This window comes from Ruditapes philippinarum, unplaced genomic scaffold (genome assembly GCF_026571515.1).
Source record: "Ruditapes philippinarum isolate M1 unplaced genomic scaffold, ASM2657151v2 ctg5581_1_1_1_1, whole genome shotgun sequence".
NCBI lineage: Eukaryota > Metazoa > Mollusca > Bivalvia > Venerida > Veneridae > Ruditapes > Ruditapes philippinarum.
Genome location: NW_026864459.1, coordinates 9,687 through 26,962, shown reverse-complemented (window position 1 = coordinate 26,962; position 17,276 = coordinate 9,687). Strand labels below are relative to the sequence as shown.

Genomic DNA, 17,276 nt, shown 5'->3' with positions numbered 1-17,276 from the left:
GACAGATAAAAACGTATTCCCCAGAATTGAATGTTTTACATGTTTGCATTGTTCATCACAACTACAACAAGAGCACCGCTAGGCGGAGCATTATATGCCCGAAAGTGTTTTTTTTCTAAGTAACGATGAAGCATTTGTAAGACATGAGAATTAAATAAAGTATTACCTCCTTCAAATAGCAATCCTCCTATGAAGTTTGAATATTGTGGGCCAAATGGAACTTAAGATATGCTCCGGAAACTGTTTTCAGTTTTAAGGTAATAGTGACCTTGAACTTTGACCTTGTGGCTCCAAAATCAATAGGGGTGTTCTACCCAAAATGGACAATCATCCAATGAAGTTTGAATATTGTGGGTCAAATGGAACTTAAGTTATGCTCCGGAAACTGTTTTCAGTTTTAAAGTAATAATGACCTTGACCTTTGACCTTGTGACCCCAAAATAGATAATAATAGATATTTCTTCCCAATATAGACAATCATCCTATGAAGTTTGAACACTGTTGGCCAAATGAAACTAAAGTTATGCTCCGGAAACTGTTTTCAGTTTTAAGGTAATAGTGATCTTGACCTTTGACCTTGTGACTCCAAAATCAATAGGGGTCTTCTACCCAATAGGGACAATCATCCTATGAAGTTTGAATATTGTGGGCCACATGAAACTTAAGTTACGCTCCGGAAACCAAATTGCTAACGGACGGGCGGACAGACGGACGTACTCACAAAATGGTACTTATGTGACTTTTCCTTTGATCTTTTTGGCCATTTTTAGTCACAAAAGGCATAAAAAAAGACACACAAGTAAAAACGGAATGAATTGGATCAAATAGAATGTACTGTTACCCATTGTTCTCCAAGTCACATAAGTACCTCTGGGTTGGTATTGGACAGACAGACAGACGGACGGACAGACGCCAGTGGGTATAACATAATATGCCCGAAATTGTTTCGGGCATATAACAATTACGCCTCTAGTATACAGTACTGCAAAAATAAAATAAAAATACAACAAATTCGAAATGGAACAGATTTTATTATAAATGTAAAATATGCTTGTTAGTCAATTTTGAACACAAACATATGCATGGAATTACCATTTTTAGGTTCTGTGTGATAGAAGTATACTTTTTTCACCTTTCTGTGAGAAATTATAGAGAGAAAAGAAAATGTAGTATTTATATAAAACTAAACGATATTGATAAAAAAACGGTTATGCATATTAAAACATTACTAATAAACCAAAACATGCAGCTGTTTCATTACACGAGACATTTTTCATAGTTTGTAAGTATCTGATTTGTCTTTGGAAAAATAATTTATAAAAATAACATCACATTGTCAATAATTTTGTATTAATACGAGTCGTACTGTACATTAAAACTGGGAAACTTGGAATGATTTTCTTTCATTATGTAAAATATCTGTTCATTAAAACAAGCTTTTCTGTACATCTTCAAACAATTAATCCAAATTATGTCTAAGATTCTGGAACTGAAAAGAAAATATCAATAGGCTCAAAATTTGAACTTTAATTCGATATTATGGTCCTTTAATGAAAATCTTTCAAATCTTTTGTCTTTTTATTATTGGTCAAACAATTTGATCCAAATCATTCTTTAAGATTCTAGTACTAAAAATGCCAATATTGTGGTCCTTGAATGAAAACCTTTCAAAGTTATTTGATAGGTCCTGTGTCTAACACTAACCCTATGACGGTCTCAGCAAAATAACACAGGTACGTACTATAAATTATCTGCATAACGTTATAAGATAATAGAATATATGTAAGTGTTATTGTGATCGTTCTATAGATATGCGTCATGGTTCATAAGCATTTTTCTAATTGTCTCATTTTTAGCCAAAACGTGTCAAATTTTTCTCACAAACGGGATTAAACTTTTCGACACATCTTAAATCATTCCACTGGAAGTCAAATGCTTTCTGCATAAAGACACAATCTTGGTCCCCACCGTAATTGTTAGGGCTTATACTGCTCCAATCGAAAAACATAGCTTGTGTATTTGTACCGTGCCAAATCCAGGATTTCCTATCTGAAGAAGCTGTAAGCCCAGTCCAATAATTAGCATCTGTAATAAACGTTTAGTCAACAATATATTACAGCTTTAGGTAAGTTTGTCATGTACATTCAAAATTGATATTTATTTGTATTTTTTGTAACCTTATGATAATAATAATAATAATAATAAAACAAAAGCTAATATAGAACAGGGAATGTTTATTTATCTTACCTTTCAATCTCCTCATGTGATTTTTCAGGAAAGTATTTTCTACATCACTTTCAATGTGAACCAATTTCGATCCGTACTGAATACAAACATGCTGAAATTATATTCCATTAAAATTTAATTCTATAAACATCATACTTCTACTCATATTTTATCGGAGGCATGAATTATAACAGTGATATTCTTGCATTCATACTTTTTTTTATTTATTATTGCATCACAGTATTACTAAGGACTGGTTCTTTCTGTTCTTTATGAGAATGAACAAACAATTGTTTGATAATGTTATAACAATAAATTTGAAACATATTAGATGCTTATCACCGTATGTAAATATCTCCTAAATGAAATATTTGTTAAATAGGTGTATACTGTAAAAAGTAGTATTTTGACTTCCTTACAGATATACTTAATCGCAAAACTTTGCTTATTGTCAAGAAGAAATAGATGGTTCACCTATATGACTATTGAGTTGTTTTATTTTTTTTTTTGACATTGTAACAGGACATCAAAATTTTGAATTTTTGAGAAATGAAAAAAGGATTTTTGACAAAATTGTCTTAAATTGTGGATTACATGAAAGTAACGTTCAGATGAATTATTAAATACATTTTATATCAAATACTTTTTCACAAAAGTCATGAGTCTCCGACGTTTCGAGGGGTTAAATCCATCTTTATCAATACGTTTTCTGCTCATTTTATGAACAAGATACAACCTGCATTTATTAAATGATATTCATCAAATAAACAGCAAACTCCTTGATAAAGAAGGGTTTAACCCAATGAAACGTCAGATGTTGATAACAATGTGAATTATTATTTGTTGTCTCCAGAGCGATTTCTGAAATATCATTTATGTTGCTTCTTACACACAAGCAATAGTTTAATACATAAAAATATGACTTTTTTTACATTAGAAGTTTATTTAATAATTATTTACCTCGGCGTCGTCAAACATTAATGTCTGGTTAGGGAACAGATAACATGACTCTTGAAAACGTATCCATGAATCTGGACACACGTGATGTGATGAAGAACCTTGAAGTGAATAAACAGGTTATAATACACTTTAATTATCATCAAATGTGACATTGAGACCATTTTAGTTCACTCTGTATTAAGGTAGAATATTGTAAACTGATAAGGTGATAACGCATGCTATTTAAAATTTCTGTATAGTAATTATTCTGTATTTGAAAAATGAGCTAGATGCAAATCGTGCTTTATGTAAAATATCATAATGAAAAAACATCTCAAATCTAGAATGAACATAGAAAAAGTGATGTAGACATTGTATTACATAGTAAAATTTGGAGAAGATATCAACATTATAGATCATGTTATCAGCTGTGGATATATATCCTTCGACAACATCACATCAATGTTTCTATCATCGTATAATGTATAATTGTTCTATTTGCCAATCTAAGCTTACCAGGTAAAAATAATTATTTTCAGCGTTTTTAAAGTTACATAAAATATAAAAATACCACTTAAACTATGATTAACTTGAAGATGTACTTACAATGTTTATTTGCAATAAGATGGTTGAGAATGTTAACAGCCGTCTTTAACAAATCTTCTGCTCTGTACAAGCCAACTGCTGCACCAATATTCCAAAATAACACGAAGATAATAGTAAATCTTGTTGGAGACATTGTTTTACAGACTGTGTTAGCTTCTAAACGCGCTAAACATATATATTCATATGTGGATATTTCGGTTGACGGACGGAAGTTAACGTATATAATACAAACAATATCTACACCAAATAAAAATGCGCAGATATTAAAAGACAAATATTTTGATAAAAAACGTCTGAAACGACACCCTTTTGTTACTTTAACAAAAGAAAAAGACAAAAAAAAACAGAACAGAAAAAACAATTAGAAAACAAAACCCGTTTACAAACAAAAGATTAAAAGATATCGAATCCCATTCATTAAGACAATTTATTTTTTTACAAGATTTTTATGTTTTTCTTCCTATTTTTCTTCATGTTTTACTCTACCTTTGACTTCCTGATTGTAATTGATAACAGTTGAAACTTTTTCTATTTATTTCCTACTATTTATATTTTTTGTTACACCCGTCTGTTTTATTCAGCAAATGTCAAGCACTAGAACTTTAGGTTAGGAATGGAAAGTCAAGTGGACATGTGTGTATGAGTAGTAAAACCCTGCAATAGACGTCACTTTAAAAGAATGCAACACGATATATAAATGTATCCGTATTGAAACAACAACAACAACAACATCAAAATCAACAACAAAAAAGACAAACAAAAAACAAAAACATTTTAAGGACTAATTTGTCCTTAGTAATTTAAAGTTGCTATACTTTTTTGACGAATGTATACCCCTTTTGTACAATCACATCTTTATTGATAACTAAACGCTTTTATTACCTACATAAATCAGTTCCATTTTTCCCACCAATCTGTTATTATTCTTAAATCTCAACAAAGTCATTCTGAAGTGATAAAATATTAATTATTTTAATAATAAAATACACGCACGTGAACAAGCACACACACACACGCACGCACGCACACACACACGCGCACGCACACAAACATAATAGAATAAACAAATAATTAGAAATTGCAAAAACAACACTTTTAACATTTAGAAAAGAAAATATGTTACAGAATTATTCCCTTTGAGCAAATACATGACATATTTTATCAATCTGTTATGCAAGAATTACATGACAGATATTGTAATCCTTAAATTTTTATTAAACTAGAAGAGCCTTTATATTGAAAAAGGTAATTTAAAGCACATGGCAAATGGTATCGTCCTTAAAGGGACTCCACTGAGGTTGACAAGACTGAGAAATATTTGAGTATCAATTTGAGTGACGGTTTGCACCAATACTACTATCATGTGTGCACAATTACAGATCATTTCCTCACCCCGTTGTTTATCTTCAGAATACTTATTTTTATGGTGCATAATTACCCAGAAATGAAAACCGTTAGAAGTTTTCCTCAAAACGGGCAAAGAATCGCAAAAACATTCGATACTTAAATTTGATTAAAGAGTATTTTTGTTATTATCCTTTGCAGATTTTTCCATTCTTCACTTGATCTATGTGAGAAATTTAAAAGTTATGCTTTAAGGCGTTTTGACATCAGTGGAGCTCCTGTAAATATTTCGTTAAAGGGAGACACAGGCAAAATTTTCATTTCTTAGTTTTGAATTTTTCATTCATTATTCTGTAAATGCCCTCAAAATGAATATATCAGACTGTCAAAGAAACAAAACTTTTCTCCATATAAAGAATAAAATGGTGGTTTCCTAACTTGACCCGCGTGGGTCAGGTTAGAGCGCTAGCTTTTCACAATAGTTGTCAAAGTGGACTCTGGAAACGTTAAAGAACATGTTAAATGAATGACTTAGGCTTGTTTCAATCATACAATATCCACAATATCTGTTATTGTAACTTCAAGGGTTTGTTCAAGTCACCTGACTTGTTATAAAACTATTTGGTGATTCCATTGGCGTGTGAATTTTGTTCAACATATATAGATATATTTAAGCTTCAAACCCAAAATATATAGAATTAAAACAAAAATTCATGCTGAAACTTCAGGAAAAGTCATTTTAGCGTGATATGAGTGCATAAGATCATTTTAATATTTTTGTCATTATTTTGCCTGAATATCCCTTTAAAATATAAAGAGGAAGAACTGTTATGTTAAAATATAAAGAGGAAGAACTGTTATGTTAAAATATAAAGAGGAAGAACTGTTATGTTAAAATATAAAAAGTTAGAACTGTTATATTAAAATATATAGAGGAAGAACTGTTATGTTAAAATATATAGAGGAAGAACTGTTATGTTAAAATATATAGAGGAAGAACTGTTATGTTAAAATATAAAGAGGAAGAACTGTTATGTTAAAATAAAATTTTAAAGGGAATACAAAACACATGACAGATAGTGGCATCCTTAAATATTTTGTTGAATATATACTAGAAAGACTTCGATATTAAACAGGAGCTCTCTGTATAACAGCGTGTTTGACTATTTTCAGCGTTTGATAGTTAAATAAAAACTTTCAGTACGACAGTGTGTTCTACTACATGTACTATTCTCAGTGTTTGGTGGTAAACTAAAAGCCTGTATAATGTAGAATTTTCTTTATTGTCTCAAAATGTATATTGAGTCTATATAAGACATAATATTGTATTTTAAAAGAAATACACGAATCTACATGCAAAAATCGTAAACAGTTATTTAAAGAAAAAAAAGTGTAATAGCAAAGTAGCAGCAATAATAATTTTTATACTAGCAATAACATGTATATTTCAATTCTCTTAAATGATGTCATAATGATTATAATTTGACAATGTTAATATCGTAATATTGTATATGTTTACTATACTCGTATTCTAAGAAAGATACAACAATTTTCCAAACTTGCCTCTTCATGCAAATAGAAATTAAAGCATATTGTGTTAAATCTTTATTATATACGGTTGTTAAATATCCAACCCAAAGCTATCTGCTCTATTTCCATTTATTGTTGTATACATTTGTTAAACAAATGTTGGGTCTTTAAGGAATCTTGAACGTGATTTATTTACGCTGTATATTATGTCAATGTTTTTATACTCGTTTGTTTTGCATGTATGTATGTTGTACTCTTAGACGTTTGAGGAATACAATAATCTATCTATCTATTTTTTCACCTGTCTGTGAGAACTTTTATAGAGAAAAGAAAATGCAGCATTTTTATAAAACTAAACGAGTGTAACAATTTTTCCTACGTTGAATTTAAAAAAAACCCTCTTATTCCTCCTATAAACTTTTATTTATTTCCTTTTCAACATAATAACTTCTTTTACCTTTAATCAACTAACACAAACTAACAAAAAAGATTACAATTCCTTTTATATACGACGAATTGCACTTAAAAATAAGAAAAGTTGTAAAAATTTAACTAAACATAAAACCGCCGGTGACAAACCCGGCGGTTACAACAAATACCCGGTGGTAACAACAATTTAGTGCCAAGCCGGCGGATAAAAACAAAATAAACAATAATATTCTCGCGTTCTTAGCGACAGTCCCGGCCAAGTTAATTGTTACTTAAAATCATGGTATTCCTGATCGGCACTCATATGTGTCTCAATTTCATTTTGTTCTACGTATGTGGTCTTCTGTGTAAATGTTAATATCAAAGTTTGAGTCCTTGTTGTAACTTCTGACGGCACTACATTTGTGTATTTGTTATCAATGTTTACATGTGTAGACTCATAATCACTACTTAGATTCACTACATCATTTCCAAAACTTTCATCACTATAATTGAAATCACTTATTTCACTATTATAGTCATTGTTGTTTTCGTCTTTTGTACTTACGTCACTAATTATATCATATCTAGCACTCACGTTATTATTAATAAAATGAACACTTTCTTCATTTCTTTGCTGCGTATTAATGGAATCACATTCTTGTTCACAATTATTTTAGTAAAAGTCGCTGCCGTTGTCATCTTCTACCAAGCTATTATCATTTGTTTCATCTCCTTCCTCATTTTCCATATCATTTACGTTTATTTCACATTCTCCCTCATCGTAACTTCCTACTTGCATCTCATTTTCTTCATTAGGTAATCCACACCATTTTTGTTTTTCTTCATCTTTATTATTACTGATGAAATGACCATCATTTTGCAGAAGATTCAGGTCAAAATCCAATATTGTGTTAGCAAACCGTAGTTTGCCTTGATTCCAATCTCATTCCGCTAACAAACTGAAAATACTTTCATCATCGCTCACGTCTTCATGATATTCACTCCATTTTTTATCTCCTCTTTTTGCACATAACGCTGCATCCCTTGCCAAGTCAACTCTACATTTAAGTTTCAAAATCAAATGTTTGCTAAGATAACTCCTTCTAATAAATCTTTACGGACAATCTTTTTCTGCACAGTTCCAATATTCTAAGATTGTGTGCTTTTCTTTGATATGCATATTCAAATTTCTTATATTTTTATAACTTTTATTGCGCGTATTGCAACAGCACAAAGGCATTCCTTTTTATGTCTTTCTGGTCAATTGACACAAGCATAATGATTCATTTCTTATTTAATTATACATCTACACTAATTTCGTGAAAATCCTTCAAATTAACTACTCGGCGGCACGATTTTCACGTGAGTTCATGTTGTAGTGTTTCCGTAATACTATGCTCCGCCGTCAAGAAGTTAGCACGTGAATTTCATGGCTAATGTATATTAACAAGTTAATGTATAATGGATACTTGTGGACATCTCAGTAGGAAATAATAGTTTGGGTGGACGTTAAAGCACTTTCCTCAAAGGTAATTTTACCATTGCTGAGGGTACATTTCCATCCTGACTTGGGATTAAATTCACTATTATCCCAAGTTTCTGCGAGGTAAATCATCATTTAGTAATAATATTTTTCCAAAACGTGGCTCAATATGTGATTGTACTCGACCCGTTTTAATTTTTGATTGAGTACTTTCTCGAAGATTTAACAAATAGTCATTGCACCATATAACCCAAAACATGTCGAGTAATTTCTGACCTTTTTTACCTATATTCATTAAGCGATCATTTGAATTGTAATGCGCTATAAAATCTGTATCTTTCTCGTCTACATGAGACTGGAATACCGGTACTAGAATTTAATGAGAATAAAATGACTTGGAGTTAATGGAGTTCACAACGGAACAAAGGTTTGTAATTGAATTAATGTAAGAAGGTGTCTAATGTTTTCTGGAACACATTTTTACTAAACCCACAAGTCTTTCATAGAAAGTCAGTGGTTGCTGTGGTAGTCACTGGTTGCTATGCAAACTCACTGGTTACTACGCAAAGCCAGCGGTCGCTATGGTGAGGTTACGGCTGATGTGGAAAGTCAGCGGTCGCAAGGGGAAGTCAGTGGCTTCTGTGGTAAGTCACTGATAGTCACGGACAGTCACTGGGTGCTTAGGTAGTTTACGGTGGCAATGGGAAGTCACTGCTTGCTATGCGAGACACTGGTCGCTGTGCAGAGTGAGTCGTTGCAGCGGTAGTCTGTTGTCGCAATGAAGAGTCAGTGGCCGCTATGGAAGTCATTGGTCGCCAGGAAAAGTCAGTGGTTGCTATTGAAGTCACTGGTTGCTATGCAAACTCACTGGTTGCTATGCAAAGCCAGCGATCGCTATGGAGAGGTTACGACTGTTGTGGGAAGTCAGCGGTGTTTACGAAGAGTCAGTGGGTGCTATGGAAGTCATTGGTCGACAGGAAAAGTCAGTTGTTGCTATGGAAGTCACTTGTTGCTTTGCAAATTCACTGGTTGCAATGCAAAGCCAGCGGTCGCTATGGAGAGGAAACAGCTGTTGTAGAAAGTCGTCGGTCTCTGGGGGAAGTCAGTTCTTGCTGTAGTAAGTCACTGATAGTCACGGACAGTCACTGGGTGCTAAAGAATTCTACGGTGGCAATGGAAAGTCACTGCTTGCTAAAGGAGACACTGGTCGCTGTGCGGAGTCAGTAGTTGCAGCGGTAGTCCATGGTCGCGATGAAGAGACAGTGGTGCTATGGAGGTCATTGATCGCCAGGAAAAGTCTGTAATTGCTATGGTAGTCATTGGTTGTTATGAAAACTCACTGGTTGCTATGCAAAGGCAGTGGTCGCTATCGGGAGGTTACGGCTGTTGTGGATAGTCAACGGTCGCTATGAAGAGTTAGTGGGTGCTATGGAAGTCATTGTTTGACATGAAAAGTTAGTGGTTGCTTTGGAAGTCACTGGTCACTATGCAAAGCCAGCGGTTGCTGTGGAGAGGTAACGACGGTAAAGTCAGCGGTCGCTATGAATAGTGAGTGGGTGGTATGGAAGTCATTGATCGCTAAGAAAGTCAGTGATTGCTATGGAAGTCACTGGTTGCTATGCAAATTGACTGGTTACTATGCAAAGTCAGCGGTTGCTTTGAAGAGGTTACGGCAGTTTTGGAAAGTCAGCAGTCGCTTTGAAAAGTCAGTGGGTGCTATGGAAGTCATTGGTCGCCATGAAAGTCATTGGTTGCTATGGAAGTCATTGGTTGCTGTGCAAATTGACTGGTTGCTTGGCAATGTCAGCGGTCGCTATGGAGAGGTTACGGCAGTTGTTGAAATTGAGCGGTCGCTATGAAAAGTCAGTGGGTGCTATGGAAGTCATTGGTCACCAGAAAAGTCAGTGGTTTTTATGGAAGTCACTGGTTGCTATGCACATTTACTGGTTACTATGCAAAGACTGCGGTCGCTATGGAGATGTTTAGGTTTTAATGAAACGTCAGCGGTAGCTATGAAGAGTCTGTGGGTGCTATGGATGTCATTGGTCGCCAGGAAAAGTCAGTGGTTGCTATGGAAGTCACTGGTTGCTATGCAAACTCACTGGTTGCTATGCAATGGCAGCGGTTATGACTGTTGTGGTAAGTCAGCAGTCGCTATGAAGAGTCAGTGGGTGCTATTGAAGTCATTGGTTGCCAGGAAAAGTCAGTGGTTGCTATGAAAGTCACTTGTTGCATACAAATTCACTGGTTGCTATGCAAAGCCAACGGTCGCTATGGAAATGTTACGGCTGTTGTAGAAAGTCAGCGGTCGCTGGGGGGAAGACACTGATAGTCACGGACAGTCACTGGGTGTTTAAGTAATCTACGGTGGCCATGGGAATTCAGTGCTTGCTCCTCGAGAAAATGGTCGCTGTGCGGAGTCAGTGGTTGCAACTGTGTTGTGGAAAGTCAGTAGTCGCAATGAAGAGTCAGTGGGTGCTATGGAAGTCACTGGTTGCTATGCTAATTCACTGGTTGCTATGCAAAGCCAGTGGTCGCTATTGAGAGGTTACGGCTGTTGTGGAAAGTCAGCGGTAGCTATGAAGAGTCAGTGGGTGCTGTGGAAGTCATTGTTCGCCAGGAAAAGTCAGTGGTTGCTATGAAAGTCACTTGTTGCTATGCAAATTCACTGGTTGCTATGCAAAGCCAATGGTCGCTATGGAGAGGTTACGGCTGTTGTGAAAAGTCAGCAGTCGCTGGGGGACGTCAGTTGTTTCTGTGGTAAGTCACTGATAGTCACGGACAGTCACTGGGTGTTTAAGTAGTCTACGGTGGCCATGGGAAGTGACTACTTGCTGTGCGAGACACTGGTCGCTATGCAGTTTGAGTGGTTGCAGCGGTAGTCCGTGGTCGCTATGAAGAGTCAGTGGGTGCTGTGGATGGAAGTAATTGGTCGCTAGGAAAAGTCAATGGTTGCTATGGAAGTCACTGGTTGCTATTAAAGGACTGACGCCTTGTCACACAATATTGCTGATGGTGAGAAATAAAGAAATAAAGAAAGAAAGAAAAGGAAAAATCAGCTACAGATCAGTTTTACTTGGTAAGTGTTTTATCGTGTGAATTACACCTCTGTGTATTACTTATGACAGTAGCAAGAACTAAAGTAATCTTAGATAAGACGAGAAGTCTACGGGAAACAACTCTAAATGCAAACTTCAGAGTTTAATACGATTTTGTAATCTCCCATGTTAATATCTTTTGTCTCTACTACGATATATTATCAGTGTTCTTCTAGTGATTTTTCTTCTGCTTTTTGTTTGTCTCGAGCGTAGAGAATGTCGTTTTGGAAACATTTGCAGTGTAAAGTACGTTATATGATCGCAAGATTTTAATATTCTCTTCATAGAGATTCATTTTATACAAATTGAAATAAATTTTCCGAGTAAATGACGTCACGAAAATCGTCTATGCAGCATCGTCTATTTAGCGTTACAGGGAGATAACATTATGCTGATATGGTGCTATGATTTATGGGATGTTGGGTATTACCCCACTTTCAACACAAATTAAAAGTAGAGTTCTCAATTACTGGGGTAAAATAGTTAATTCTAAACATGATAAGATAGTCAGCATTCTATATAGAACAACTCATAATTTATATACTCTGAATAATATTAAATCAGATTGGGTCTGTTTTGTTCGAAATAATTTAAATGATCTTGGATTGTCGCATTTTTGGATAAATCAAAATGTGGAATCTCCTGCTTCATTCAAGAATACTGTCAACTTAAGATTGCGTGATCATTTTATGCAAAATTGGAGAAGTACAATTAATAATTCCAGTAAATGTCTAAATTACAGGATTTATAAACAGGATTTTTGTTTTGAGTCATACCTCAGCAAGTTACCTATGAATTTAGCTTTAATTCTCTTTAAATTTAGAAGTATGAATCACAAACTTCCTATTGAAAAAGGAAGGTTTGATGATATTCCAAGAGAACTTAGAACTTGTAACCTATGTACCAGTAACTCTTTAGGCGACGAATTCCATTATCTTTTTGAATGTTCACATTTAGTCAATACAAGAAAGCTGTATCTTGATAAATATTTCTATGAACGTCCAAGTGCTTTAAAATTTGAAAAATTAATGAACCATAGTAATAAAGATATCCTTTTGAAACTTGCCATATTTTGCAAAAATATTATGTTATTATTTAAATAATGTTAGCTTTTTAGATTTTGTATTTTCTCTTTGTTTTTTTTCTCGCAATGATTTTTGATTTTTCTCTCTCATCCTCCATTATCAGTCAATTATTACAGTAATTTTATTACATCATGGAGTTGTATGACCATTTATAATTTGCCATTTTGTAGTATTTTGTTTTTACATATTATTTGCCATTTTGTATTATTTTGTATGTATGTACTGTTTTATGTTGTCACATGCCCATATGGGCCCTGACGTATTCAAATAAACCTTGAAACCTTGTAACCTGATTGCCTCCCTTGCTGTTTATATAATTGTTTTATCAAACAACAGCATTTTGTCGTTTAGTGCTTCGATATTATATGCAAAAGAACATGTGACATTGGAATGTATGCAATTTGTTTACATTCTATTCTGTAAGAGGAATATTTAAGTTGCGTAATCAGAACCATAAAGAAAAGAACATAATTGACCTGTAATAAATCTCCACGAGAAGGCAAGCAACTCCAATAAAATGCAATATGTACAAAATTAAATCTACTTTTCTTTACAGAACCTTCAAAGTGTACATACGCCATATTATAGTTACCCGTACAAGAAACACGGCACGTGATACTACGCTTAGTAATCACCGTATGCTATTCAAACAAATACTTTTTAAGTGGCGGGATGGCCGAGTGGTTAATGCGTCGGACTAGTAATCTAATGATCACCAGCCGCATTGGGTTCAAAACCCGTCAGGGGCTAGGAGCAAGAAATTTTTCACTCATTTTTAAGTGCTGGTTGGTTCCAGGAGTGTCATTAAGCTTATAGCTTCCAATCGAACTACAAATAAATTCTGTATTAACCAAACAGATACGTTTTAATATTAATCTTATCTAATACAGAAATAATGATGGGTGTGGTATTTTGTTGTGACATTTGAAAACTGAGTAAGATCAATTTTATACAAGTTTGAGTTTTAAAATTATTTCTTTATTTTCATCATGTAAGACTTTAAAGGTTTATGATACATATTTCATTTTTCTGTTTCATCAAACATTCTCTTTCTACCACAACAGGCGACGTGCGTCTTTAAAGAATTTATGGATAGAGGAAATTGTTGAATATTATGCTGTATTGGATATTTCCAACGACATAACAGCCACGCCTATAGATTTAAAACAACACTCCCAGATAGGAGATGATGATATGATTTAGCCAATACAAGGATTTGTAACAAGTTTATTTCTATCTGACGACACTGTCACGTTTTAAGATGCAAACTGTATTTGTTAATGAAATACAATGTAGTAAAATTTATCAGACGAAGTCGTTTCTTTTGCTTTTCAATGAAACAAAACTATTACGCCTTATTTTACAATATACACATTCTCATTCCTGTTTCTGTAATGTAATTGTATTCATACATACTGAAAAAGAATTTTGTTAAATAAATGTACACGTTATATCTAGATTTGGCTTTGGTCGGATTTTAGAGTATAACTGAGCCCATTCAGATACCGTGCATTTGACAAGTAAAGTGAAAAGTTTTTTTGTGTTTTATTATTGCACAATTGCTTCAAATTATCTTTTCATCCAGACAAACGTATCTATGCAGTTTCTTTTACTCGAAATATAATTTAGGTTTTAATGCAGAAAATAAGTGAAAATTACCATAATAAGCATTATCATACAACTTAGTTAGATCATTTTATTTTATCTTTTATTTGGTATAAACAGTATTTATTTCATATAATGCCAACATTTACAACAAAATATAAAACAGGATTGGAAAGGAAGTCACAGACAAATGTAGATTTCTTTCCTTTGAATTGTAAAAGTAAATTGGATTATAATGTAACAACACGTACAAGTACACTAACTTGAAATAATTATATATTTCTTTATCTTTTTTTTGAGATTAATTATTGTACAATTCATATCATCAGTGCATAAAATGTATACATATACATTGCAAATCGCCTTTCTAAAGTATGAAGGGAAGAGATTACTAAGTAATATGTCCGGACTGCAACATTTCTACACCAAATCTTTAAAATAAGTTTACAAATTTCTTCTTAGTAATATAACCAGTTTGGATTTCATTTCCATGGCCTCTTTAATCCAATATTTGTTTTTAAAGACTTTGGTCCTACCCACAATATCAGCTGTTAAACATCGCTCTATGCTGATTGGCTAAATTCAGCAATCGATAAAACATCAGTAACTTGTGAACCGGGAATAATTCAGTCTTTTCTGGACGTGGACGGATACGGCGCATACTTGAGAAAAGCTTAAATTTAATAATGTATTTTCTGTGTGTTAAAGTAAGTTTATAATATTTTGGATTATTTTTATAATGATGAATGTGTTGAAAGGTAAGATTTTCTTCTAAATGCTTCATTCAATATGTATACATGCCGCCTAGTATTTTAGACCTAATGACTATTTCTTAAAATGTATAAATTACGTTGTTAATAAAATATTGAGCAGAATTAAAATGTCATTAAAATGCTTTACTGTTTAAAGATACGAATGATAGACAGCTGCAAACAATTAAACACCAAAAATGTAAACAGAAATGATAAATATATTTATATGTATTTATCAATGAATAACTAAAAAAATAAATATATATCATTTAATTAATATATTGAATTAATCAACACATTCATAAGTGAAAATAGAAAAGTAAATTAATTTTCAAAAATACGTTCAATACGAAATACGAAGACATATTTCTCTCTATTTTCTTTTGTAAAATGAAATGTTTTCATTTGAGTTTTTCTTTTAAAAAATTAATTCAAAATTAATCTAATGTTTGTTGGATATTAATTTGCCTATTATATTTCTGCGCGGACAGACTGGCGGACGCATTGTTGGCCATGACGACTGGATAACACTTTATCAAAATGTAACCATTCAGTAGACAGTAGACATGCAATTGTATGTAGGCAGGTAGTTATAGGAAGTCAGGCAGTTGTAGGCAGGCAGACAGTTGTAGGCAGACAGGCAATTGCAGGTAGGCAGTTGTAGGCAGGTAGTTGTAGGCAGGTAATTGTAGGCAGGCAATTGTAGGCAGGCAGTTGTAGGCAGGTAGTTGCAGGCAGGTAGTTGTAGGCAGGCAATTGTAGGCAGGCAGTTGTAGGCAGGTAGTTGTAGGCAGGCAGTTGTAGACAGGCAGTTTTAGACAGGTAGTTGTAGGCAGGCAGTTGTAGGCAGACAGTTGTAGGCAGACAGGCAGTTGTAGGCAGACAGTTGTAGGCAGACAGGCAGTTGCAGGTAGGCAGTTGTAGGCAGGTAGTTGTAGGCAGGCAGTTGTAGGCAGACAGTTGTAGGCAGACAGGCAGTTGTAGGCAGGCAGTTGTAGCAGGCAGTTGTAGACAGGTAGTTGTAGGCAGGCAGTTGTAGGCAGGCAGTTGTAGGCAGGTAGTTGTAGGCAGGTAGTTGTAGGCAGGTAGTTGTAGGCAGGCAGTTGTAGGCAGGCAGTTGTAGGTAGGCATATGTAGGTAGGCAGTTGTAGGTAGGCAGATGTCGGCAGGCAGTGGTAGGCAGACAGTTGTATGTAGGCAGGTAGTTGTAGGCAGGCACTTGTAGGTAGGCAGTTGTAGATAGGCTATTGTCGGCAGGAAGTTGTAGGTAGGCAGGCAGTTGTCGGCGGGTAGTGGTAGGCAGACAGTTGTAGACAGGCAGTTATAGGGAGAATGTTGTAGGTAGGCAGTTGTAGGCAGGCATTTGTAGGTAGGCATTTGTAGGTAGGCAGTTGTAGGCAGGCATTTGTAGGTAGGCAGTTGTAGGCAGGCATTTGTAGGTAGGCAGTTGTAGGCAGGCATTTGTAGGTAGGCAGTTGTAGGTAGGCAGATGTAGGCAGGCAGTTGTAGGTAGGCAGTTGTAGGCAGGCAGTGGTAGGCAGGCAGTTGTAGATAGGCATATGTAGGTAGGCAGTTGTAGGTAGGCAGTTGTAGACAGGCAGTTGTAGGCAGGCAGTTGTAGGTAGGCAGTTGTAGGTAGGCAGTTGTAAGCAGGCAATGGTAGGCAGGCAGTTGTAGGTAGGCATATGTAGGTAGGCAGTTGTAGGCAGGCAGTTGTAGGCAGGTAGTTGTAGGCAGGCAGTTGTTGGCAGGCAAGCTGTTGTTGGTAGGCTGGCATTTTTTAAAACTAATACAGCTCTATATCATTGTAACATTTACGGAAAATAATAAATGAAAAGATGAACAACAAATTGATAAATCAAATATAAAAAATAATATTTATGAAAAAATAAATGAATAAATTTGTCAATTTTGAATCCAAATTGATATTTAACGCTTTTAAATTTCAACATTCAGAAAAAAATAGATTTAAAAATTAAAAATCCAAAAAAATTAAAGATAATGAATCAATTTGTGAATTTTATAAACAAACTCATACTCAAGTTTTAGTTTACCTGTAAGACAAAAAGTGGGGGAAAACAGGTGGAAAGGGAAGGGGGAAGAAGAAGAGAAGGCAGTTCAGGAAAGGGAAAGGGAAAGGGCAGGGAACAAAAAGGGGTAAAAAAGGCGGGAAGGGAAGGGAAAAGGCAGCAATTTA

General features: G+C 34.5%; 2 protein-coding genes across 2 annotated transcripts; both read right to left on the bottom strand.

The window, feature by feature from the left end:
* Positions 1-1,019: 1,019 nt before the first annotated feature.
* LOC132725685 (lactose-binding lectin l-2-like) lies at positions 1,020-4,000 on the bottom strand. Its single transcript, XM_060710860.1, has 4 exons — positions 3,772-4,000; positions 3,187-3,284; positions 2,248-2,338; positions 1,020-2,085 (listed from the first exon to the last, which is right to left on the bottom strand). The coding sequence occupies exons 1-4, from the start codon at positions 3,902-3,904 to the stop codon at positions 1,853-1,855; spliced, it is 555 nt and encodes a 184-aa protein (XP_060566843.1). The 5' UTR covers positions 3,905-4,000; the 3' UTR covers positions 1,020-1,852.
* An 11,679-nt stretch (positions 4,001-15,679) lies between these two features.
* Positions 15,680-16,876, bottom strand: LOC132725686 (uncharacterized; the record flags this gene model as incomplete). The annotated part of the gene is made up of 1 exon (XM_060710861.1): positions 15,680-16,876. A coding segment is annotated over one exon (1,197 nt), but the record flags the coding sequence as incomplete, so codon positions are not given.
* Positions 16,877-17,276: the final 400 nt, after the last annotated feature.